At 48.6% G+C, this 25,724-nt stretch overlaps 1 protein-coding gene across 1 annotated transcript in view; it reads left to right on the top strand.

Annotated features, from left to right (window-relative positions):
- Positions 1–24,364, top strand: part of si:ch211-1i11.3 (mitogen-activated protein kinase kinase kinase 5) — a 31,659-nt gene extending 7,295 nt beyond the window's left edge. Inside the window, exons 8-27 of the mRNA XM_064307866.1 lie at positions 592–751; positions 1,479–1,629; positions 3,190–3,239; positions 4,291–4,386; positions 6,255–6,339; positions 6,843–6,976; positions 8,503–8,630; positions 9,288–9,424; positions 11,348–11,453; positions 11,872–12,029; positions 12,417–12,612; positions 13,418–13,586; positions 14,534–14,699; positions 17,597–17,791; positions 18,479–18,584; positions 19,645–19,894; positions 20,296–20,414; positions 21,367–21,467; positions 21,976–22,052; positions 22,420–24,364. Coding sequence (XP_064163936.1) covers positions 592–751; positions 1,479–1,629; positions 3,190–3,239; positions 4,291–4,386; positions 6,255–6,339; positions 6,843–6,976; positions 8,503–8,630; positions 9,288–9,424; positions 11,348–11,453; positions 11,872–12,029; positions 12,417–12,612; positions 13,418–13,586; positions 14,534–14,699; positions 17,597–17,791; positions 18,479–18,584; positions 19,645–19,894; positions 20,296–20,414; positions 21,367–21,467; positions 21,976–22,052; positions 22,420–22,525 — 2,690 coding nt within the window. The 3' untranslated portion in view covers positions 22,526–24,364. The remainder of the gene's footprint in view (positions 1–591; positions 752–1,478; positions 1,630–3,189; positions 3,240–4,290; positions 4,387–6,254; positions 6,340–6,842; positions 6,977–8,502; positions 8,631–9,287; positions 9,425–11,347; positions 11,454–11,871; positions 12,030–12,416; positions 12,613–13,417; positions 13,587–14,533; positions 14,700–17,596; positions 17,792–18,478; positions 18,585–19,644; positions 19,895–20,295; positions 20,415–21,366; positions 21,468–21,975; positions 22,053–22,419) is intronic.
- The last annotated feature ends 1,360 nt before the right edge of the window (positions 24,365–25,724 follow it).

Genomic DNA, 25,724 nt, shown 5'->3' with positions numbered 1-25,724 from the left:
ATGCTGTTGCTTGTCCTTATTCGAGTCCAGTTTAGCAAAGGAATGATAGTTTCCTCTCGACTTTATCCACTGGCTGATTTGAACAATAGATTCCACCCTCCAGATTTCATAATACTGTACTCAGGGACAAGAAACACAGGAATAGGAAACACAGACACCATATAGAGGAGTTTCTTAACTAGTCACTTACCAAGTACCAAGTTACCAAGTTTCTTACCAAGTACCTTGGTAACAACAAATTGAACTACGGCAGCAGTGATTGGTGGATACCTCCTGGCTATGCTGCTTTGAAACCCTAAGAGACCTGGAAATATAGCCAGAAATGATCCACCAATCACCATTGGCATTATTCAGTTTTTTATTACTAATGTACTGTGTGATTGGTTCCTCCAGAGCTCCTCTCTAGTTCCTATGTGAAAGATGTCCCTGTTTTAGTATTCCTGCCAGTATTCCACAATGAAAATAGCGGGAAAGTCAGTTGAGCGGCTTTATGTTTTCATCTGTTGTTGTTGAAGCTGGTTTGTGGGGACAGTCAGAGTGTAAGCTGAAATGTGTGTGTGTGTGTGTGTGTGTGGTTTTTTTGGGGTTCAGGGGTGACTCTGAGCAGCCTCCTGGGCCGGAAGGGGAACCTGGAGAAGATGCAGGACTACTGGGACGTGGGATTATACCTGGGGGCGAGCATTCTGGCCAGCGAGCACAAGAAGGTCATCGAGGCGTCCGAGAAGCTGTACAAGCTCAAAGCGCCGCTCTGGTGAGAGTGTGTGTGTGTGTGTGTGTGTGTGTGTGTGTGTGTGTGTGCACTGTACAAGCTCAAAGCCCCACTCTGGTGAGAGTGTGTGTGTGTGTGTGTGTGTGTGTGTGCGCTGTACAAGCTCAAAGCCCCACTCTGGTGAGAGAGTGTGTGTGTGTGTGTGTGTGTGTGTGTGTGTGTGTTGTCAAGAACAGCAACAAAAAAAACCACATCCTTTTATTTGCTACTGTGGTTCAGTCATTTGGGGTCTTGACCTAAATGTCATTTGTTGAGTTATGAAATGTTGGCAGCATGTGGTGCTGGATAAAAAGTTTTGGTGCGTGTTAAAAAAAACCAGAATGACAAACAACGGACATACAAGGCAGGTGATCTATTAATGACGCAATTTTAACGTAAACAATCAAATCTGACTAACATTTTTTAATGAAAACAATTTGGCTTTTGAGCTTTGAAAGTTTCAAGTTTATATTATATGATTATGAGGAAAAATGAGGACAGTTAATCATGGAAACTCAATGTTGAGACTGTGGCAGAAAACCACTCTCGAACATACAGACAAATGGTACCAAAGACAGGCCATTCGGCCAGTACCAGCCCTGCTGGTTGGCTCCAGTGGGTAGGGTGTAACGGTGTGTACATGCAGCAGTGTAACTGCGCAGGTTTTGGGGTCACTTGCTGTGATGTGGGGACTGTTTTTGAGAGTCTCGTGTCTGCCCCCTGTTGCCAGGTTTGTGGGGTCCATCATGGAGACGTACCTGATTTACCGGCAGTTTTCCAAGCCGCCCGAGGTCCAGAGGCCGAAGCAGGAGATGGTGGACTTCTGGATGGAGCTCATGCTGCAGACCTGCAAGCCCACGCTTTCCACCGCCCGCTGCCCGGTAACCGAGCCCCGCCCACTGGCCTCCCATGCCCCGCCCCCTGGCCTCCAATGCCCCGCCCCCTGGCCTTCAATGCCCCGCCCCCTGGCCTCCCACTGCCCCGCCCCCTGGCCTCCCATGCCCCGCCCCCTGGCCTCCAATGCCCCGCCCCCTGGCCTCCCATGCCCCGCCCCCTGGCCTCCCATTCCCTGCCCCCTGGCCTTCAATGCCCTGCCCCCTGGCCTCCCTAACCCCGCCCTCTGGACTCCCATGCCCTGCCCCCTGGGCTTCATACCCTGGCTCTTTGGACCTCTCCTTGGCACCAATTCCTGCCCTGGATCCCAGGTGCCTGCCATGGGGCTTTGTGACTGTCGGTTCTGTCCTGGCCTGGACCAAGAGTTCCACCCGCCCTGGAGTGGCTGTGGGGAGTCCTGGGCCGTGCAAGATAAACACGTCCTGCCCACCGGTGCCCGCCCTGCCCCACTTCCACCACGCCAACTACCCGCACTTCCCTAACCCCCTCTGATCCTGCACGCCCCTGGTCAGTTTACAACGCTGACATTAAACATCGACTGACATTAAACTGTCGACTTACCACGCCTGGAGCACCAAAACAGCGCTGCTGCGCACACCATACCACACACCTGTACATTTACCACACACCTGTACACTAAAACACACCTGCACATTACCACACACCCGTACATTTACCACACACCTCCACACCTGTACCACACACCTGTACATTTAACGCACGCCTGTACATTAAAACACGCCTGCACATTACCACACACCTGTACATTTAACGCACGCCTGTACATTAAAACACGCCTGCACATTACCACACACCTGTACATTTAACGCACGCCTGTACATTAAAACACGCCTGCACATTACCACACACCTGTACATTTAACGCACGCCTGTACATTAAAACACGCCTGCACATTACCACACACCTGTACATTTACCACACACCTCCACACCTGTACCACACACCTGTACATTTAACGCACGCCTGTACATTAAAACACGCCTGCACATTACCACACACCTGTACATTTAACGCACGCCTGTACATTAAAACACGCCTGCACATTACCACACACCCGTACATTTACCACACACCTCCACACCTGCGCATTTAAAAAGAGAAGTAGAGTGAAAGAGAGAAGGAGAGGTAGATGAATTATTGAAGCGGATGCAGCTGAGACTGCCCAAGTCTGATCGTATTAGACTGGAGAGGTTTACACATATTTATTTTTTAAATAAATTTGATGCTCAATAAATTGGGCTGTGCATATCCCATAATTCCCAGCCTAATTTGGAAAGTCCAATTATCTGCAACCGCAACAGACGCATTCATGCACGGGCCCCCCTGCCGATTCGGGAGAGTGTGCACGTTGCCCTATGGAGTAACAGGCCACAGTCACTCTGGCGTGGTGTGGATTAGAGCCGAGATTGTGGGGCTCATCCGTGCGCTTCAGCACGGTGCCTTAACCGGATGAGCCACCCAGCAGCCCGAGGGTTAGAGTTAGTTTACTCTGATTAACCTGTTATAAACGTGTGTGGGTTTCACAGAAAGGACTGCACGAGTGGACCTTCCCCGCCGCTGCAATTCGGGGAGTGAGGTAAGCATGACTGAGCCCTGCCGTCTCCTCAGGATGCGTTTACACAACTCCCAAACACCTCCCTCTCTCTTTTCCTCCCTCTCCCCTTCCCTCTTTCCCTTCTTCCCATCTCTCTCCCAATCCCTCTTTCCACTTTCCCTCTCTCTTTCTCTCTCTCCCTCTCTCCCCCTCCCGCTTTCCCCGCATCTCTCAATCTGTCTCTCTCTCGCTCTCTCTCTCTCTCTTTCTCTCTCTTTCCCCCTCTCTTTCTCTTTCTGAACCTTGTGTGGAAAAATTTTGCACCCCCTCCCTCTCCCAGTGGAATTGACCCTATTTTTGAGTGTTTCTAATGCGTTCTCTGGGAGCATAAGCCAGACTGCAGAGTTTGTTTTTGTTCCATATTTTCTCCATATCCCCCTTAGCTCATAACACAGCCCTGCAAACCCTGCTAGGCTGCTGCAGTGGCAGCTTCTCTCAGCATTGCCACAGTGTTGGGCAACACTTCTGAATAAATACCTACGCATGTCAAACGTTTTACCGCTAACGCTGTGCTGTGGTGTGTGTGTGTGTAGACAGTCTGTGTTCTCTGTTGCGCTGTGAGGTGGTGTGTGTGTGTGTGTGTGTGTGTGTGTGTGTAGACAGGCTCTGTTCACTGTAGCGCTGTGAGGAGGTGTGTGTGTGTAGACAGTCTGTGTTCTCTGTTGCGCTGTGAGGTGGTGTGTGTGTGTGTGTGTGTGTGTAGACAGTCTGTGTTCTCTGTTGCGCTGTGAGGTGGTGTGTGTGTGTGTGTGTAGACAGGCTCTGTTCACTGTAGCGCTGTGAGGTGGTGTGTGTGTGTGTGTGTGTGTGTGTGTGTGTGTAGGCAGGCTCTGTTCACTGTAACACTGTGAGGTGTGTGTGCTCACTGTTTTCACCCGCTGCTTACACTCGACTCCTTCTCCCAAAACACAGAGCAAGCCTCTAACGCCCAGGGCAATTGCCCGTGTGTATGTACTAGGGCATGTACTGGTGAAAAGCAATAAAACCCACTGCTGTTGTTTTTCCTTAAACCCCCCCCCCCCCCACCCCACAGCGTGTCAAAGTTCGACGGGAGGTGCTGCTTCCTGTACGTGCTGTACAACTCCGACGACTTCCAGCTCTACTTCCCCAGCGAGCTGCACTGCACCGGGTAAGTTTTCCCGGGAGAGACTCCGGAACACCGCCAGGAATGGGGGGGGAGTGGACCCCTCGCTCTTCCCAGCATGCTTTGCTGCGCCGCCCGTCATAGCCTTAGCGGGATGTTGTGTTTCCTCCTTCTGTTCCTCTCTGTCCTGCTGGGGTTTTGGTCGTCCCTTTTCTCTGGAATGTACTTACAATATGCCGGGACTCTGTCGACTATTTTTTTTGTAAATGTAGTGATAATTATTTTTGACAGCAGTGTGTTTTTAAAAAAAAAATTATATCGCAATATCTGAAAGCGGTAATGCTTTCCAACATGCATTCCAACAGTTGTGAAGAGTTGCAATGTACCTGGTCATTTTTCATTTAAGTTCATTTCTGAGACTGATGGTGAAGGTGTGTCACAAGCTTGGGTTGGAATCTTTGAAAATCGTTGAAATTACGGGAATGTCTTTACCCCACCCTTATGTTTTGGGTAGAGTCAGCCACGCCTGACCTATGTTTCAGCTTTGAAGGCTTTCCTTGTTGTTGTTGCCCTCTGACATCCTTAACCCTTCGAAGGGTTGGTTTTCTGGAGTGTGTTCTCAAATATTCAAATCAGCGTTCTGTATTCAGTGTTTTCTAAAAACATTCCAGGTCGGTGTTCTAGAACTCCACTGTTTTCGGTTGCCAGCAGTGACTGTTGCATCAGCATCAGAATGTTCAGTTTAGAACATTCTAATCACATATTTGTGATCTCCATCTGTGAGGACTCATATTAACTCTCTCTGGCAGCTCTTATGCAAACTTGCAATATGGTAAATAGACTGCATTTATATAGCGCTTTTATCCAAAGCGCTTTACAATTGATGCCTCTCATTCGCCAGAGCAGTTAGGGGTTAGGTGTCTTGCTCAAAGACACTTCGATATGCCCAGGACGGCGTTTGAACCGGCAACCCTCCGACTGCCAGACAACCGCTCTTACCTCCTGAGCTATGTCGCAATATATTGTCATACTTAGGATATGAATATAGTTCACAGCATTTCATTTAACAAAAATAATATATAGCCATATCTAAAATCAGCAATAATGTGTAGATTTGCCCATAAATTCTGAAGTGCTAGAGTATATTGATGATAAGTTTTATTTCAGTAATTTGCAGCATATTGCATTTCCGTAAGGGGAGGTCTGCCAGTTACGTCTGTAATGAATAACAGATTTGACCCAACTGGCAGTGTGACCAATGGGAAGGAGTTTAACGCCACGCTCTGTGAGCCAGCATCATAAACAAGTTTCGCTCATTGTGCGCGAAGCCGATTATTTCTTTCATCGTGGGCGTGCTTGACGAACCCTCTCTGCGCGACGGCGTGTGTGACTTTCAGGAACTGGAAAAGCTTGTATTTCCGCGCTCCGGAATAAAGGTAAATAAAGGGCCTGTTGGTTTCGGGCCAACCATGAGCAAGCGCGAAACGCAGAAACTGAAAACTCATGGAAGCCAGCGCCACTCTGCAGTTTCCGTGTGTAGATTTAGGCGCGTTTCTGATTGGATGAGCGCGTTCTGAGAGCGCTGGAAAGTCGGTTGTGTGAGGTACTGGTGCACTGTGTTGTGTCCCTTTTTGAAAAGCTCGAGAACCATTTTTTGTCTGATCAAACTGAATGTTTCTCTGTGTGTTTGTATGTGTGTGTGTTTGTGTGTGTGCATGTGTGTGTGTGCATGTGTCTGTGTGTCCTGTTTTGTGTCTGTGTATACATGCCTATGTGTCTGGTTTTCTTGTGTGTTTGTTTATGCTTGTGTGTGTGTGTGTATTTTTGTCTGTGTGCGGGTTTCTGCATTACTGAATGTGTGTATATGTGTGAATGTTAATGTGTGTATGTGTGTCTTTTTCTCTGCCCATTAGATTTTGTGACCTGGTGAACTCCCTGGTCCAACAGAAGGAGGATATTGTGGATGGCAACGGCCATCTTTGTGATGGGGATATGGAGGTGAGCTCCGATCTGTTGTTCTCACACAGTGGGGTTATGGAGGTGAGCTCCGATCTGTTATTCTCACTCACACCTGATTTCACAGCCTGGTGCTGCTGCTGTCGTGGGTTAATGCACTGAAACCAGTGCTTATAAGGCCAAAGTCCTCAAGCACTTCCGCTCTTAGTGCCGTAGATGTGAATCAGGCTTCAGCTTTTCTCTCTCTCAGCCACCGCAGTCTCTCTCTCTCTCTCTCTCTCTCTCTCTCTCACACTCTGGTAATTCACAAGCGGGTGCACAGAAGGTTCCTCTTATTAACCTGGCCTGAGAGAGGGAAGCTGCAGTATTTTATGAATGAAGTGCCTGGTCATACGTTTCCTCTCTCAGACGCTATTGGCCGGCCGCTCTTGTGTCATCTCCCCTGAAAATATTGCATCACCCGCGTATATTGCAGTAAAAAAAAAGGGCCTGTGGGAAATCCTTAATGATGCGTTTGCCTTGAAACTACGCCCCCCCCCCCCCAGTTCGTGTACGAGACCACTGAGAGCGGGGACAAGGTGGTGCTGGGAAAGGGGACGTACGGAGTGGTGTATGCTGGGAGGGACCTCAGCAACCAAGTGCGCATCGCCATCAAGGAGATCCCCGAGAAAGACTCCACGTACGTACAGACACCGCCTCATTCCCTGCAGTGCGGCTGTGCTGCTGCGTAGTGTGTGCGACTGTGCTGTTGCGTAGTGTGTGCGACTGTGCTGTTGCGTAGTGTGTGCCCGTGCTGTTGCGTAGTGTGTGCGACTGTGCTGTTGCGTAGTGTGTGCGACTGTGCTGTTGCGTAGTGTGTGCCTGTGCTGTTGCATAGTGTGTGTGCCTGTGCTGCTGCGTAGTGTGTGGGACTGTGCTGTTGCGTAGTGTGTGGGACTGTGCTGTTGCGTAGTGTGTGCGACTGTGCTGTTGCGTAGTGTGTGCCTGTGCTGTTGCATAGTGTGTGTGCCTGTGCTGCTGCGTAGTGTGTGCGACTGTGCTGTTGCGTAGTGTGTGCCTGTGCTGTTGCGTAGTGTGTGTCTGTGCTGTTGCGTAGTGTGTGTGCCTGTGCTGTTGCGTAGTGTGTGACTGTGCTGTTGCGTAGTGTGTGCCTGTGCTGTTGCGTAGTGTGTGTGTCTGTGCTGTTGCGTAGTGTGTGTGCCTGTGCTGTTGCGTAGTGTGTGACTGTGCTGTTGTGTAGTGTGTGCCTGTGCTGTTGCGTAGTGTGTGCGCTGTGCTGTTGCGTAGTGTGTGCGACTGTGCTGTTGTGTAGTGTGTGCCTGTGCTGTTGCATAGTGTGTGTGCCTGTGCTGCTGCGTAGTGTGTGGGCTGTGCTGTTGCGTAGTGTGTGCGACTGTGCTGTTGCGTAGTGTGTGCCTGTGCTGTTGCATAGTGTGTGTGCCTGTGCTGTTGCGTAGTGTGTGCCTGTGCTGTTGCGTAGTGTGTGCCTGTGCTGTTGCGTAGTGTGTGTCTGTGCTGTTGCGTAGTGTGTGCCTGTGCTGTTGCGTAGTGTGTGACTGTGCTGTTGCGTAGTGTGTGCGACTGTGCTGTTGCGTAGTGTGTGCGACTGTGCTGTTGTGTAGTGTGTGCCTGTGCTGTTGCGTAGTGTGTGCCCGTGCTGTTGCGTAGTGTGTGTGCCTGTGCTGTTGCGTAGTGTGTGTGCCTGTGCTGTTGCGTAGTGTGTGACTGTGCTGTTGCGTAGTGTGTGCGACTGTGCTGTTGCGTAGTGTGTGTGCCTGTGCTGTTGCGTAGTGTGTGACTGTGCTGTTGCGTAGTGTGTGACTGTGCTGTTGCGTAGTGTGTGCCTGTGCTGTTGTGTTGCGGTGTACCTGCGTTGCTGTGCTGTTGCAATACCCGTTCTGTTGTGTATGATACGGTAATGTGTTCTGGTGTCATTCATTGTTTTTGTTCCTTCTGGGTTATCAATCTGAACATTTCTTCAGTCGCCATGGTGATGGTGTTACCCTCTAACACCAGGAGTCCTGACCCTGGTCTCTACTTCCCTGCATGCTGGCTTTAATGTGTCTCATCATGAGCCTGCTTTTTGTGTGGAGTGAATGAATGTGTCTCTGTCCTGAGTGAATGAATGTTCTGCTGATGTTCTCTGTCCTGAGTGAATGCATGTGTCCCTGTAATGAATCTGTTCTCTGTCCTGCTGGTGCCCAGGTACTCCCAGCCCCTCCACGAGGAGATCGCTCTGCACAAGCGGCTGCAGCACCGGAACATCGTCCAGTACCTGGGGTCCGTCAGCCAGGACGGCTTCATCAAGATCTTCATGGAGGAGGTCCCCGGAGGTGAGGAGCCTGCTCCCGTCTCTGCGCATGGGGGGTTGGGGGCGGGGGGGGGGGGGGCCTCCCGTCTCTCGGGGTATTTCCGATGCGCTTGAAATGCTGCCCGTTCCTTTTTTACGCTGCTCTTGCACGCGCCGAGCTCACGCCTTCCTCTGATTTCTGTCTCACTTCCTCTTGGGCCTGTGTGGGTGCCAGGAAGCCGTGCCTGGCAGGAGGGCAAGTTAAAACAAGAGAGACGATTATATGTGATGACATCACTGGATTCCAGGAACCTAGTGGTGTGTGTGTGTGTGTGTGTGAGACAGTGTGCTGAAGGGTTTTGTTAACAGGAAGTAAGGCTGGCTGGTGAGTTCATGATAAATATAGAAGAAAAAATCTGAGAAGATTTCGCAGTATTTCACAGTTCACTTAAATAGATACAAATGGCAGTTTGCGGTATAGCAAGTCTGGCTCCAGTGTCATGTGATCAGCTCTGTACTGTGTGGATTTAGAGGGGAAACGGCTTTGAATCTGTCCATGAGTCCTTTGCTCTCACCTGTGCATGTTGTGACCCTGTGCCTCTCACCTGTGCAGGTAGTAACCCTGTGATCTCACCTGTACAGGTAGTAACTCTGTGTTTTTACCTGTGCAGGTAATAACTCTGTGCTTTTACCTGTACAGGTAGCCTGTCCTCTCTCCTGAGGTCTAAGTGGGGTCCCCTGAAGGACAACGAGGCCACCATCATTTTCTACACCAAGCAAGTCCTGGAGGGGCTGAAGTATCTCCATGACAACCAGATAGTTCACAGAGACATCAAGGTAGAGTAATTCAGAGTCCTGCTGCTACAGACCACAACAACAATAATAATAATAATAACAATAAGAATACATTTATTAAGTTGTTTCATTTTATAATCTCCAGGTTTTGTGCTGTAGTGTGCAGTTAAAACATGAAAGAGCATATAAGGAAAAAATATGCATACGCAAACATAAAACAAAACAAAGCCATTTGGGTAAGATCTGCTGCCCCAGAGGCTGCCTCCCGGCTCCTCTGTGCTGCTGTACGCTGAGTTAGTGCTGCTCCGTGCCAGAATATGGCAGAGATCGTGCGGAATGCCTTTTCCTTCTGGAATGCGAGGCATGCACTTTCAGTTTTCCCAGTACGCAGGCAGTGTACAAGTCTTTTTTTGGTTAAGGCATTTATTTAATTGTGGCGCGGGCTAATGCACAAGCTTCCTCCGGCCAGCTGGGAGATGGGGTGTGTTATTATGGTGTTCATACCATAACATAACATAGCGACAGGGACAGGCCATTCTGCCCAGCAGTGCTCTCCATTTTCCTGACTAAATTGGACCTCGTGTTCCGATTACCTGAAGGCTAGAAGAGTGTCTGTTCACAGTCCCATCTGTCAATCGCGGCTCTATGGCCGCTGTAAGGCACAGTGATCCGGCGATTGTGACGGTGACCTCGACAAACACAGTGATTGGTCATCACATTTAGTCTGACGCTATAGGGCACATGGTAGATGAATATGTAATATGGTCAGTTTACCCGAATGAAAAATAAGCGTGCCGGGTGCAAAGGAACGTGTGAGTATTTATGGTTGAAATAACGTAAGAAATTATATGTGGTTTCGTTGTGCCACAGAACCAAAGTCAACGATACATAGTTTTTTTGTTTGTTGTTGTTGTATGTTTTAGTTTGTTTGCCATTCAGGCTGGTAACATGAAAAAAGAAGTCACCGTTTCATCTACAATAACCTTCTGAAGGGTCTTTAGGTACAGGGTAAAGATGACTGTTGGGTAACACATTAGATTAAAAGAAAGTAAATTTTATTAGCATTGCCATCGAGAGCACTGGCTGTGGTGGGCTGTGTTCCTGAAGCACACTCAGGCTGGTTTTTGAGGTCATTTTTATAAATCCTGATTCACAATACGTTGAATTACATGAAGTTTCAGAACAGGGTATTCTTTTTGTAATGGGTTAATCTCTCAAACCGTTGCTGTGCAGGTTTTGTGTGATTGGCACTGCTTTTGCATTTTTTTTTACATGATATTCCGCTGAAGCAATGCAGGTTCATCCTTGCCTTGCTCAAGGGGACAGTGGCAGTATATCCTACCTGGGACTCGATATCAGCGATTGCACTCCAAACTGGTTTAGAGCCGATGCGTTTATTGGCCGAATCTTGTTTGCCGACCGATAACACGTGTGGAGCCACCTGCTGTGTGAATCGTGGTATTGCAGTAGGCTAAACAGTCTTTCACGAGCTGAAGTATTTCAGTGTTGACGTTGTTCCTTTGGACACACTTGTGGTCGACACAGTGGAGAAGTGTGACTGAAGGTGTGGCTAAACCTTACAGATAAGCCGGTTAATGTTTGACATGTTTTTTTTTTTTGTTGTTTTTTTTTTTTTAAGATGAGCAAGCATTCCAGGTTTCAGGGTGTGAGAATAGTGTGTCTGACCCGAAGGTCCTCTGTGCTCCCATTGGTTGACAATATTTCCTCATGACTCATGAGTCAGGCTCGGTTTTCCCCAGTTTGCCGATCGCACTTCTCATGTCTACCGGAAAGGTTAGGATTATGGTGATAGTGCTCTTCTGGAGTTCCCCAAGGGCCAGTCTGAGTCACTCTCCACCTGTTCTGTCTGGCCTCCTGACTGAGTTCTGTGGCTATTTTTATCAGTTCCATGTTACACGGTCATGGTTTCCTGTGCAACTGTTGTGTTGACTGTTTCTCTCCCAGGGTGACAACGTGCTGATAAATACGTACAGTGGAGTGCTGAAAATCTCTGACTTTGGCACCTCCAAGAGGCTGGCCGGCATCAACCCCTGCACGGAGACCTTCACAGGTGAGTCCCCTGCACAGACACCTTCACAGTTGAGTCCCCTGCACGGAGACCTTCACAGGTGAGTCCACTGCACAGACACCTTCACAGTTGAGTCCCCTGCACAGAGACCTTCACAGGTGAGTCCACTGCACAGACATCTTCACAGTTGAGTCCCCTGCACAGAGACCTTCACAGGTGAGTCCACTGCACAGACATCTTCACAGTTGAGTCCCCTGCACGGAGACCTTCACAGGTGATCACTGCACAGCTCTTACATTAGTCCCTGCACGAGACCTTCACAGGACTCTGTACAGGTGCTCCACCTGCCAGCCTCCTGGGTGAATAACGTGAACCCGGCGCTTACTACCACTCACTGTCTGGCTCACCTGACCGGCTCACCTGTCCGGCTCACCTGACCGGCTCACCTGTCCCGTTTCAGGAACCCTGCAGTACATGGCCCCCGAGATCATCGACCAGGGTCCCCGTGGTTACGGGAAGCCGGCGGACATTTGGTCGTTGGGGTGCACCATCATCGAGATGGCGACGGGAAAACCCCCCTTTCACGAGCTGGGGAGTCCCCAGGCGGCCATGTTTAAGGTGCGGCCTGCCCTCAGTCTGACCTCTTTTACAGTCCCCCCCGATTACTGTGGGCTCAAGTAGTCCAGTTCTGTAATGAAGCGATAAATCCACATGTGTTCATGAACACTCTTTCAATTTGAGCTCTTTATGAGTTACGTATTCATTAAGAGCATTTAAAAACAGCCTGTTTATTTCTTAAATCAATGTGTGGGGATGTCCATATCCTCATAGGTGCTAGCTCAAAATGCTTGTATTTTAATGTATGAAAGGTGCTATGTAAATAAAGCTATTATTATTATTATTAGTTGAAAAACTCCAAGTGTTGTAAAGTTCTTTGTATGCGATATTCACAGCACCTTAAGAATATGACGCGTATATAACACAAGTCCTGTGCTTCTGTCTCAGGTGGGCATGTTTAAGATCCACCCCAAGGTTCCGGAGTGCATGTCGGAGGAGGCCAAGGATTTCCTCATGCGCTGCTTCGAACCCGACCCCGACAACCGGGCGCCGGCCTCCGAGCTCCTCAAGCACTCCTTCCTCAGGTCCAGCAGCCGCAGGAAGGCCAAGATGGCCGCCGAGGTGCCGAAGGACGTCGCTTTGGGTAAGGCGAGAATCCCCGGATCGATTCGAGAGACAGGCCCAGTGCTTCAAACCTGGTGGACCAAAGCAGTTTTTATTCACAGCCCGGCTGTGGGAGAAGAGAGCTTGTTACGTAACGTTCAAAGGCAACAGGACAGAGTCCCTTATAGAGTCACGTGACATATTTGCAGGAATTCGGTTGGCAGTATGATGTCATCAGCCTTGCCCTGATTAGACCGGAATCCCTGCCCCAATCGCAGGAAGGTTCTCTCTGTGCTCCCATTGGCTGAGCAGATTTCTGCATGACTCATAAGTCGTGCTCGGTTTTCCCCAGTTTGCCGATCGCGCTTGCCGTGTCCTCCGGAAAGGTTATGTTTACGGTGATAGTGCTCTTCCGGAGTTCCCCAAGGGTCAGTCCGAGTCTCCCTCCACCTGTTCTCTGTGACCACCTTGTCGAGTTCTGTGGCTTCTTTTATCGGTTCCGTGTGCACCGTCACGGTGTTCAACGTCTCCTTTATGATGAACAGTTTTCCCACATTTTACAGCTTTGGTAATTTAGCATATGCTTTCAGTCAAAGCTCATTTTAACACGAGATACTGTAGGTGTCATAGAAGTGTCCGTGTACCTGCGATGCAAAGAGAACTCTCATCATCAGTAGCAATGCCAAGCAGGAGCGTGTACTGAATTGTGCCCTCAGTGTTAGGTTTCGTAGATTGTTCGGTTAGTCTATGCCTGCTTGTTGTTTGTAGTTTAAGCTATGAGCTGAAGGGACAGTAAGGAGGGGACACCTGTAGGTGTCAGTGTCATCCTGAGTCATCCTGTGCAGGTGACTACCACAGGAGTCTGTCTGTACCCATCGCCATCACGGTGGAAGACACCAGCGAAGAAGATAGCGTTGGAATTGACCTCTTCTGCTCCCTGGACCTGAGGAGGACCAATCCTGGCGTGCGACTGTGTGACATCGCAGAGAGCCTGCCCACCAACAGCTTACTGTCGTGAGTGACCCCCCCCCCCCCCACACACACACACACAGTATTACAGTTTTGGCTACATGGCCATTTGAATCAACTTTATTGGTTAGTTGAGTCAGGAGACTTAGTGCCTGATACAACACATAAAGCCGGATGTGATCTTTGAGTCTGTGTGTATAAAAACACTTGAATGCCCAAAATACAAACATTCCAGGATTTCGCAAGACGCCCACACTCTCTGTGAATCAGTCAGTTTTTTGGCATCGGTGAGAGAGACAGAGGCGTCTAATTTAGGTGTGGGTGCTTTCCTGCCTTGGCCCCTCCCCCTGCTAGATCTCTGGAGGTAACTACCTGTGGCCAGAGTTCTCGCTGAGGTGTGGAAGCGTGTGGGCATGTGGCTTTGACTGCCCAAATCTCCCTCTCTACGCGCACTGGCTCGTTGCACAACCGGCTTCCGGCTGCATGTGAGCACAGCGGGAAGAGGAAATTCCGGTCCAGGATTGCGTTCACGTGTAGGCTTCTGCACGAGTGGGTGTTTCCGGAAAGCTTCTCCCCCCCCACCCCCACCCCTCCTGTTACGGGTCAGAACACGCCCTGTGCTCCGCCTGCCTATGCTGTGTGCCAAACAGTCCCCAGCCCTGCACCTGCAGAGCCGCAAGGCATGCTGGTCCCTTGTGATTCAGCACTTTATTTACTTGCTTTTTAAGTCCTGGGACGTGTATCATGAATCAAGACGAGTGAGTTAGCTGGACGACTGCACCGAGTAAAACCCGGAGCCCTCCCAAATCTGGAACATGGACTGAAGTACAGTGCAGTCGTCCAGCTAACTCAGTAATCCTGCTTTGTGATATCGGCCGCAGGTCCTGGAAAGCAGTATTGCACTACTGCTGATTATGCTGTTACAGGTCGACTGTAGATCTTTCTTATTTTAAGATGAAAAGCAAAGGCGCTTTCCCCCCCCCCCCCCACAGGGTGCCAGATGACCCCTCCCTCGATATGGGCAGCCCCTCCTCCACAGATGAGAACCTGGGCCTCTTCCTCCTGAGGAAGGACAGCGAGAGACGGGCCACCCTGCACAGGGTCCTGACCGAATACATCAACACCGTGGTGTCCAACCTCAGGGAGAGCTTGCCGCAGGTAACACACCTGACCCCTGAGCCACACCCCAAAACTGCAGCCCTCGCTAATGACCCTGCTACAGGTAACACACCTGACCCCTGAGCCACACCCCAAACCGCCACCACCACTAATGACCCTGCCGCAGGTAACATACCTGACCCCTGAGCCACACCCCAAAACTGCAGCCCTCGCTAATGACCCTGCTACAGGTAACACACCTGACCCCTGAGCCACACCCCAAACCGCCACCACCACCACCACCACTAAAACACACCTGACCCCTGAGCCACACCCCAAAACTGCAGCCCTCGCTAATGACCCTGCCGCAGGTAACACACCTGACCCCTGAGCCACACCCCAAACCGCCACCACCACTAAAGACCCTGCCCCAGGTAACACACCTGACCTCTGAGCCAGTGCCCCCCCACCACACTGCCACCGCTGCCACTATCACCAAAAACCCTGCCCCAGGTAACACACCTGAACCGCCTGAGCCCTCTCAGTCCTGCCCTGCCTGTCAGCCGCTGGTGACCAAACATTTACATTTCAGCCAGGTTCTCTTATCCAGGGCCACGCGCGCAGCTTCGTCTTTACACGCAGGGAATTTACTCAGCTGGATATTTTCAGAAGCAAATTCAGAGTAAGCAGCTGGGATTCAAGCCTGCAACCTCTGCATTATAAGCCCTGTTTCCCCAGCCACTTCCCTGCCAACCGAACAACGTGCCAATGTTCTATGCAGCCCCATGGCTTTGGCTCAGGACGGTCTGATTGTAGTTATCCGCCTGTAAAATGTAAGGATGCTCTTGTGTTTCAACTGTAAGTGATACGCTGATAGTGTCCTCAGATGCTCTTGCTTTGGGTTAACTGGCCAAAGATGCTGTTTGAGGAGGTGGGTGTACAGTCTGTGTTTCCTGTTGCCAAAATAATATTTACGCTGGTAACCGAGAAACCGCATGAAGGTCAAAGTGTGGCTCCTTCTTCCTTCTGCTGCCAAAACCACAGGTGACGTGTTTGTGTGTGTGTGTGTACGTGTGCGTGCGATTGTGTACCCACCAAAACTGAGTCAAATAAATTCGCTATTTGATAAATTCTTTAGATATCAACAAAATTTGAAAACAGTCCGGAAGATCTCAGATCTTTTCGCATAACCAAAATAAATCAATAACGACGGATGAATTCAGAATATGGGTGAAAATACGTCCAAAATTAAAACTGTACTCTGCCAGGATTTTACTGGTGGCCAGAGGTCTAAAGTATTTCAGAGTATAGCTCTGTTCTGTTAGCTCTGGTACGCTCTATTTCAGAGTATAGCTCTGTTCTGGTATGCTCTATTTCAGAGTATAGCTCTGTTCTGGTATGCTCTATTTCAGAGTATAGCTCTGTTCTGGTATGCTCTATTTCAGAGTATAGCTCTGTTCTGGTATGCTCTATTTCAGAGTATAGCTCTGTTCTGGTATGCTCTATTTCAGAGTATAGCTCTGTTCTGGTAGCTCTGGTGTGAGTGAGTACACTTGTGCCAGGGTTCTCTGGTTGTCCGTTTCCTGTGGATGTGTCTGAGCATTTCTCCCTGTCTCTTCGGGAATAAGGTATTTCAAATAAATTTTAAGGAAGTACAGCCCTGTAATTAAAAAAAAAAACTTTACATTTCTGACGTGTGAGTGTTATGCCACCTTCAAAGTTTCTCTTGACGCAGTTCCTTGATTCTTCGAAGTGAACATAAATTATCTCATCTGGCCCAGATCTGGTGCCCAAGGGCAAGCATGCTTACTCACTGTGGGATTTTTTTCAGCGTTCTATTTCTTTTGTGCGTATGTGTGTCTGAGCGTGTGTGTGCATTTGAAGCGGTCCATTTCCTGTTTGCGTGACTGAGTGTGAGTGTGTGTGTGTGTGTGTGTGTGTGTGTTTCTTTCTCTCGATGTCTCCTTCCCGTGTGGCAATGTGAATGGGATGGCAGTGTGGTATATTGGGTAGGCTAGCTTGCAGGTTCGATTCCCATGTAGGACACTGCCATTGTGCCGTCTGTGTAGTGTAGAGGTATAAGCACTCGCCTACCACCGCAGAGACCCGGGTGCAATCCCCGGCAGCGGTACTTCCGGCTTGGTCAGACGTTCCTACAAACACAATTGGCAGTGTTCGCGGGTGGGAAGCCGGTGAGGGTATGAGTCCTGATCATTGCATTAGCGACTCCTACTGGTTGGTCGGCAGGGAGGGGATCTGGGGGAGATAGCGTGAACCTCCGCACGCGTTACGCTCTCCCAGTGAAACTCCTCGCTGTCAGGTGAAAAGAAGCGGCTGGCGACTCCGCATGTATCGGAGGAGGCATGTGGTAGCCTACACCCTCCCCAGACCAACAGAAGGATAGCGCATCGACCAGGACCATGATACACACGGGGAATTGGTATAACGACTAAATTGGGGAGAAAATGGGAGAAAAATGGCAACAAAAAAAAAACCAAATTCTGTGTAAGTTGCTGTGAATAAAAGCATCTATCTGCCAAACGCAGATGATGTAATGAATGTTTCATACCCTTGCAGGTCCTTGCTGGGAGGCCCAGGCATATGGGGTGTAGCAATTTTTAATGGGGTGTAGCCCTGTGCCTGTGCCTTTGTGTTTCGGCGTTTCTCTACGCTCCTACCCGAGCGTTGGAGCGTTTCTCCCCGTGTGTGTGTGTTGTGCGAGTGTTTGAGCGTTTCACCTGTGGGGTGACATAGCTCAGGAGGTAAGACCGATTGTCTGGCAGTCGGAGGGTTGCCGGTTCAAACCCCGCCCTGGGTGTGTCGAAGTGTCCTTGAGCAAGACACCTAACCCCTAACTGCTCTGGCGAATGAGAGGCATCAATTGTAAAGCGCTTTGGATAAAAGCGCTATATAAATGCAGTCCATTTACCATTTACCATCCCCGTGTGTGTGTGCAGCAGCAGGAGGAGGAGGAGGGGCCCCGCCTCACGCCCGCGCACATCGCGGAGCTGATTGGCTGCCTGGGCGAGAACATCCGCTCCCCGGACAGGAAGAACCTGACCAACAGCCTCCTGAAGCTGCGGTCCGCCCTGCAGTCCGCCGCAGTTCCCCTCAGCAGCCTGCAGGCGGTGCTCTTCAGCTTCCAAGACGCGGTGAGTCACCATGCGCGTGGCGAGCTGTGGCGGTTTATGGCGGTTTGTGGCAGTTCCCCTTCTGCGGCACAGTTTGGTTTCGGGTGATTGGTCCTTTCCAGGGGCCTGTGTTCTATGAAGCGGGATTTACTGAGTTAGCTGGATGGCTGCACTGAGTAAAACCTGGAACAGATCTTTAACTTCAGTCCATGTTCCAGATTTGGGAGGGTTCCGGGTTTTCACTCAGTGCAGTTATCCAGCTGACTCAGTAATCCTGCTTTGAGATACAGGCCTCTGGTCTTGTTCTCTGAGACCTGGGCTATGCAGAGTTTATCAAAGCTATAAGCTCTCTCTCTCTCTCTCTGTCTCTGTCTCTCTCTCTCTCTCACACAGGTAAAGAAGGTTCTGAGTGTGGAGTGTTTGTTATTAAAGCTCTGTGTTCTTCTCGTCTTCGGGTCTCTTCTGTCTCTCACAGGTAAAGAAGGTTCTGAGTGTGGAGTGTTTGTTATTAAAGCTCTGTGTTCTCTCTCTGTCTCTGTCTCTCTCTCTCTCTCTCACAGGTAAAGAAGTTTCTGAGTGTGGAGTGTTTGTTATTAAAGCTCTGTGTTCTCTCTCTCTCTCTGTCTCTCTCTCTCTCTCTCACAGTAAGTTCTGGTTGGTGTTTGTTATTAGCTCTGTGTTCTCTCTCTCTCTCTCTCTCTCTCACAGGTAAAGAAGGTTCTGAGGCAGCAGCAGGTGAAGCCGCACTGGATGTTTGCGCTGGATAACCTTCTGAGGCAGGCCGTGCAGGACGCCATCACTGTGCTGCTTCCAGGTGTGTCTGCGTGAGCTGCCACGCCCTGCCCTGCCCCTCCCCATCCCGCCACTCCTCCTCTCCTGCTACACCCCTCTGTCCACATCGCTGCACTCAAACGTCCACAAATGTTTAAGAGTATTAGAAACAACCACACACACACAGACACACACACACACACACGCATATACACACATACACATACACACACACACGCATATGCACACATACACACACACACACGCATATTACACACATATACACACATACACAGACACGCACACACACACACACACACACGCATATACTACACACAACACACACACACTCACACAGCATATACACACATACACAGACACGCACACACACACACACACACACACACACACACACTGCAGCGTGATTAAACTGTCTGAATCCAGAGGCGGATTCCAGCCGTTCAGTTTGTCCCTTTGCTGATCCCGTAGTAAAACACACAGCCCCGTTTTGCTTGTTTATGGCGTCTGTGCTTCTCAGAGGTGAAATGAAACGAACCAAACTGCGGAACAGAGAGCTAGGCTTCCTTTGAACAAAGACATTTAAATCCAAATGAAACTGTACTCGTTTTACAGACCAGCCACAGTACTAGGAACAAAAGAGCATTCACAGACACTAAACACACAGACCAGCCTCTCTGCTCCCACCCTTATCTCTAAAAGAGATTATGGGTGCCCTGCGATAGATTGGCGACCTGCCCAGGAGGTATTCCTGCCTCTTGCCCAGTGCATGCTGGGATAGGCTCCGGAATCCCCCCTGTGATCCTGACCAGGATAAGCGGGTTAGATAATGGATGGATGAATGGACGGATGGATAGATGGCTGGATGGATGGATGGATGGATGGATGTACGGATGGCTGGATGGATGGATGGCTGGATGGATGGACTGATGGCTGGATGGATGGACGGATGGATAGATGGCTGGATGGATGGCTGGACTGATGGATGAATGGACGGATGGATGGATGGATGGATGGATGTTTGGGGTGATTGCGCCCCTGATCGCTGTGCTGGAACCCCCGGCTGACTCTGTCGCGCTGTTCAGATCTGCGGGTCCAGCTGCAGTCTTCCTTCGACACCGACGACCTGGAGACCATACCGGAGAGGGCGTCCGGAGCAGAGGATTCTGGGAGGATGCCGTCCCTCGACGAGCAGGACCCCCAGCAGCCCGAGGAGGAAGAGGACGTGATGACGCCGGTCGTGAGCACGGTCAGCTCGGGCATCCTGAGCGACTTCCAGCTCAGCGTCTGCCCTGCTGTCGAGCAGCTGTTCTCCATGCGTCAAGAAACCAACAGGTACTCCTCTCTTTCTCTCTCCCTCTCTCTCTGTCTTTGTCTTTCTCTCAGTTGTAGTTTGGGTCTATTTTATAATCTGATTATTTTCGGTCAGTGTACACAGTGTACTATTGCCAAGGTAGACCAACATGGCAGTGATAACTTCAGTTGGCCAGCAGAGGGTGCTGTAGCAACATAAATGAAGGCAACTGCCTTGCCCACTTTTAACCCGCTGAGGTGTGAGATCAGAAATTTGTGGTTAGAATGCTCTTAACTGAACAGTCTAATGCTGATGTCACAATCACTACTGGTAACTGAAAACAATAGGGTTCTAGAACACTGACCTAGAATCTTGAAAAAAACATTCCAAAAAAACCTGTTCTTCAAAGGGTTATGCTCTTGAATGTGTTCTGTTGCTCCAGGTTACTGACCCAACTGAGTGAGAGGGAGGAGGAGTACCAGAAGCTGCTGAGGGAGTCCATGTTGAAGAGACAGGACGAAATCTCTACCCTCAGGGTCACAAGTGTGTCGAAACCCATCGGTAAGGCGGGAAGAGTCTCCTCCTTGCACCAATCACTGTCTCTTAAATCACAACTTATTTTGGGAGGTTCTATTGTTTGGATTCTGGTCAAGGAGTCCATACAGCTCAATAAACTATTTACAAAACGCCTGGGAGAAATATTATGCCGAATGAAAACCTGTGTAATTCCTTACGTAAATACCCGTAGACGTGTAAATACAAGTGCAGATACCACATCCACGTATAATTACAGGTCAGTCCACGTCTCCGTGTATTTAAGGGCCCATTTTGTTTCGCCTGCGGGAATCCTGTTCACGTGACATTTCTGGATTCTGCCTCCTCTTTTTCCACACAAAAGGATCTGCGACACAGCTGGGAGGGAGGGAGGGACGGAGGGAGGGAGAGGGAGGCAGAGGGAGGGGGGTTACACAGGAACCGGTGAACGTGTCAGAGGAAGAAGCAGAGAACAGAAGCACTGTCTCCCCGCCGTCTCTCTCCCCGCTGGATGCCGCGGTCTGAGCTGCTGGTTCTGACACGCCCAGAGAGAGAGGACGGGCTCTGGAATATAAGCCTGGCTGCCCTGTTTTTTTTTTTGTTTTGTTTTTTTTGTCTAAGAGCACCCTCCGGCTGCTCCTATGTTAATTAAATCAGTAATTCAGTTATGAAGATATTGCAACACTGCACCATTTATGGGAAAACATACAAAAAATACATTGTGAAAAATTATATTTCCCAAAAAGTTCATATATTTACAGTATATTACAGAATACATGTCCATAAGGGATCGTTACCTCAGGAAAGGTGAGGCAAGTATAAACTGACTGATTAAGTGCTGAGTAACACCAAACAGCAGCAGACCTTGTGGACTAGGGCTGGGGACCCCAGCAGACCCTGTGGCTCTGTAGGACCGTGCCCGTAAGGAGAAAGAGGCGGCCATTTTAGTACATCTCACCACATTCCTCCTCTCCTTCAGACATTCCCGGAGCTTCCCCTCGGAGGGAAAAGGATCCGGAAAGCTCAGCGATCGCGCGCTGGTTAGAGAACATTCCGGTGGATGAAGACACCATAGCGAGAGTAAGGAGGTCCCTGACATGTCATTGTCATTGTTAGGGGGGGAGGTGTGACCATCACACCGTATTTAACATCATTGATGTCATAAAAAGCTAAAGGTGTGTATTCCGGAATGCAAGGTTTTAAGGAAATGAGTACAAAGTTTCATTATGACTTTAGATGGACAAGTGTAGGCGCACGGTGTTTTCTGTCAACTCTTATCAGCCAAAGAAAAATATTTTTATCGTTAAGTGTTAAAACGGCTGCATTTACATTCATTGCATGTAGCTGGTGCAGAATTTCATTTGGCAGATATCAATGAAACATTTACGTTATACTGTACAAATTTATCATTTATATTTATCTCACAACCCACCAAATAACAAGGATGAAATTCCAACATCTTCCAGTAGGGGCAGGCTAGTTGTGAGAGGGCAGAACAGTGCTGGACAGTAGCTGAGTCTGTAAGATGTCCATTTGGCTGTACAGACTGATGGAGATTCTGGGTCGCTCTCTCCTTTTGTGTGTGCAGCTGCTGTCTCACAGGTTCACCCTGCCCAGCCTGCTCTACCTGGCCTGCAGAGATGACCTCAAGTACTGTGGGCTCAGGTGAGAAAGGCCGCTCTCTCGCCCTCCACTTTCTCGCCCTCTTCTCTCTCTCCCTCCGCTCTCTCTCCCTCCACTTTCTCGCCCTCTGCTCTCTCTCCCTTCGCTCTCTCTCCCTCCACTCTGTCGCCCTCCGCACACAACCTTACACCTCCCCAAAGAAGAGCTTGTTCTGATTGGCTGTTCCCTGTCCTCTGAGACCAACAACAGTTGTTCTTATTGGCTGTTATTATTCCTCACAGAACTGCCATGCTTGAGCTGATTGGCTGTTCTCTGCCACGCTTGTGCTGTTTGGCTCTTCTCTGCCACACGTGTGCTGATTGGCTGTTCTCCGCCACGCTTGTGCTGATTGGCTGTTCTCTGTCCTCAGAGGCGGGATGCTGTGCCGTGTCTGGGCCGCCATCACGTCTGCGCGGGAGGCCTCCAACGGCTCCCAGGGTCCTCCCGGTGACAGTCGCCAAGATCGTGACCCGTGACCTCTGACACATGACCTCTGACACGTTACCCACGAGGTCAATGCACCTAAACGACAAGGATGAAGCGTTCAAGTGTCCTTAACTAATGACTGCTCACCAACACGCGGAATGCCAGACTTGGGTGTTGATAGATGTTGCCAGCTTCATGAGGAAAGTGTTAAGCCTCGGTGACCTGCGCTATTTGTACTGTGTCTGCGTGTGTGTGCGTGTGCGTGTGTGTGTGCGTGTGCACGTGTGTGTGCGTGTGTGCGCGTGTGCACGTGTGTGTGCGCGTGTGTGTGTGTGTATGTGTCTTTAGTGTGTGATCCAAAAATGGGTACCAAAAACAAATATATTTTTGATATAAATAAGCTAACTTGTGACTGTTTTTCCGCTAGAGATCGCTGGAGCGATGGAACTTTTTCTCAGGGGGTGGTTTTGATAAGACTGCGATTCACTAATTCCTTTTCACAGAAGCTACTCACTCTTAATATGTATTTATATATTCAAGCTTCTTTCCACTTCAGCTGTTTTCGTCATACTAGATAGAGAGTAATAGAAAGGGTGGAGATGCTTATACGACATAAACAGGGAAAATACAGGGATTAATATTGAGTATTTATGCAAATATCATGTCAGTATAGTGCAATATTGTGTACATTTTACTCTTGTTCTTGGAGTACAGCAGGGTTTTATTAATGTAGCTGAGGGAGCTGGAGAAGAGGATTGTGGTCAATGCACTGCAAATAAGTCTGTCTTAATTATTTTTGTGTGTTATATTTAGAGTTTGACTTTTTTGCTTATTAAGACAATAAGATTGCCAATGAGGTGAAACAGTTTGGTTCATTTCAAGATTTAAAGATTAATGAATGACCAAAGGGGTAAAACAATTTGTCTTTACAAGCAAAAAGTAATTTAAGACAAGCGAATATTTTCTGCTTTAGAGATAGAAAATTAAGATTTGATGTCTCATTACAAGACTAAAACGCTTGTTCAGAGAAGACTTTTTTTTTTGCAGTGTGTGTACCATCGGTTTCACTGCTAATGAGGTCCAGAAACGCCTGCATACGTCTGTCATTTCAGATGTGCAGAGATGCAGGCATTGCCATATCAAAATGGAGTATTCTGCTATGTAGATAAATGAAATATAGTATCTGGATAATGAAAGATGGTGCAACGTTTGGACAACATGGGCAAATAATTTGAATATTTTCCCATGTGCTTACAAATGTTGCGATATCTTTTTCAGATTTGGACTGTAATATGTTTTTTTTTTAAAAACCATATTGCACTATATTTAAGATGATATTCTCAGAAAAGTCCAAATATATACAGTATATATTTCGGTGTATTCCAGTTTAAGGGTGTAATGGAACATTTCAGGCCTTCCTTGCCTGAGTTATTTTGACTGTGTAATTTATTCTGTTCTTGGCAGTGGGATAGGCTGTTGACAGGGTTTAATTAGCACTGGAGCTAATTAAGTATTTGGCTAAAACAGAGCAGTACGGATGGGGTGGGAGCTATTAACGAACATGAGCTTAATGATTTCGCTGCGTGCCGTGCACTTTTATACTTGTTTACTGCGATTGTGATTGTGTATTTTGTGTTTTATTTGCACGGTTGGTCCAGAGGCAGTCACTGAAAAGGCTGTTCCAATTCATCCGCCAGCTAGCCAGCCCTGTAATGTTTGAAATAATTATCTGGAGTCAACGGGGGAACTGACTGCCCTAAAACGTGTTCGCACTGGCTCGCACCCGGAGTACTTTTTGTACCCTGAAAGGGGAACCAAAAATGTTGCAGCCTGTTAAAACAAAATTTCATGTGTGAATGTTTTTTTAAAATAAAACTCCAATGCTCCTAGTCTCATTTTTTTCTTCTTTTATTCCTCTGAATATTAATAAGTGACAATTTGTAATATTACTTTACCACCTGAGTGCGGTGTTAGAATCTACTGGGGGGTAAGCCTAAGAATACACTTTAGAGAGTTAACAGCTATAGAAACTCTGTAGAATTATTATGAAAGAAACTTGCTGGTGTGCATGTGCTCGTCCGTGCATGTGTGTGTGTGTGTGTGTGTGTGTGTGTTTCTGTGTCTGCGCACATGCGCCATGGCGCCTTGTGGAAGAAGTGATGTAGCGTGTTGTTCAGACTAAACGTTCCAGACGTTCTTCCTCGACTGTTTTCATTCTGTTGACATCACCGTGGAAACCGGTGTTTTCTCTGTCTGTTATTTGCAGAGCCAGGATTTCATTGTGTGCTCAGGGGCGGGGGGTGGGGGTGGGGGTGCATAAATGTACTTTTGTGTGTACGTGTGCTTGTGTGTGTTTTTGTGTGTGTGTGTGTATGTGCACATGCATGTGCTTGTGTGTGTAAATCTATGTATGTGTGTGTGTGTGTGTGCATACATGTGGTTTTGTAAGCGCATGTGTGTTTGTGTGTGTGTGTGCGTGTGCATGCACATGTGTGTGTCTGTGTGTGTGTGTGTGTGTGTGTGTGTGTGCGCGTGTGTGCATGCACGTGTGTGTGTGTGTGTGTGTGTGTGTTCTCAACATTGCGTCATTGCCCTCATCATTCTCAGTCGGCAGTAAATGGAGGCTGATTCTGCCTCGATCACAGCTCATGGACACGTGTGGAGGCAAAGCAGAGACCAGCGAGCCAGAGTCCAGATCAGAAGCCATGTGATTGCAGTCAGGCTCGAATGGCCCGACGGAAATATCACCGTGACTCACTCCTTCTTCCCCGTTACTCAGAGCAAATTATAACTCTGCTCTAATGTTCATTCTGCTGTGAAATTTCATATTTGGGTCATTGCGTGCAGTTTCTCAGACTGGCCAGCAGAGGTCGCCTGTGTACAGCATCATTTTGTAAGACTGCATAATTCCAATGCTTGGTGAAGAAATAATAATTGCTCCTAGATATATAAAACCTTTTGCATTAATTTATGGACCTTTCATCTGCATAACTGTAGTATGTAGAGGAAGAATATTTTACTGCCATCACAATAATTAAAGGATAAAGGTCACACCATTAACTGTTTGAGAGTTCATTTCTAGAAGTGTGGAGTAAAAGTATTTAAAATTTATGAAAATAAATTTGAATGTATGCATATTTTTTTGTTTACTTTTTATTGCAAGGTTGAGCTGAGGTCAGTCACGCAAAACATAACGTAATGCTGCTGTTATTCAGTATGTCTGTCACCTCACCTTATTCTGTAACCCTG

The sequence above is a fragment of the Anguilla rostrata genome, chromosome 1, assembly GCF_018555375.3.
Source record: "Anguilla rostrata isolate EN2019 chromosome 1, ASM1855537v3, whole genome shotgun sequence".
NCBI classification, from domain to species: Eukaryota; Metazoa; Chordata; class Actinopteri; order Anguilliformes; family Anguillidae; genus Anguilla; species Anguilla rostrata.
The sequence above is the reverse complement of the archived record's forward strand: the minus strand, read 5'-3'. Positions and strand labels throughout refer to the sequence as shown.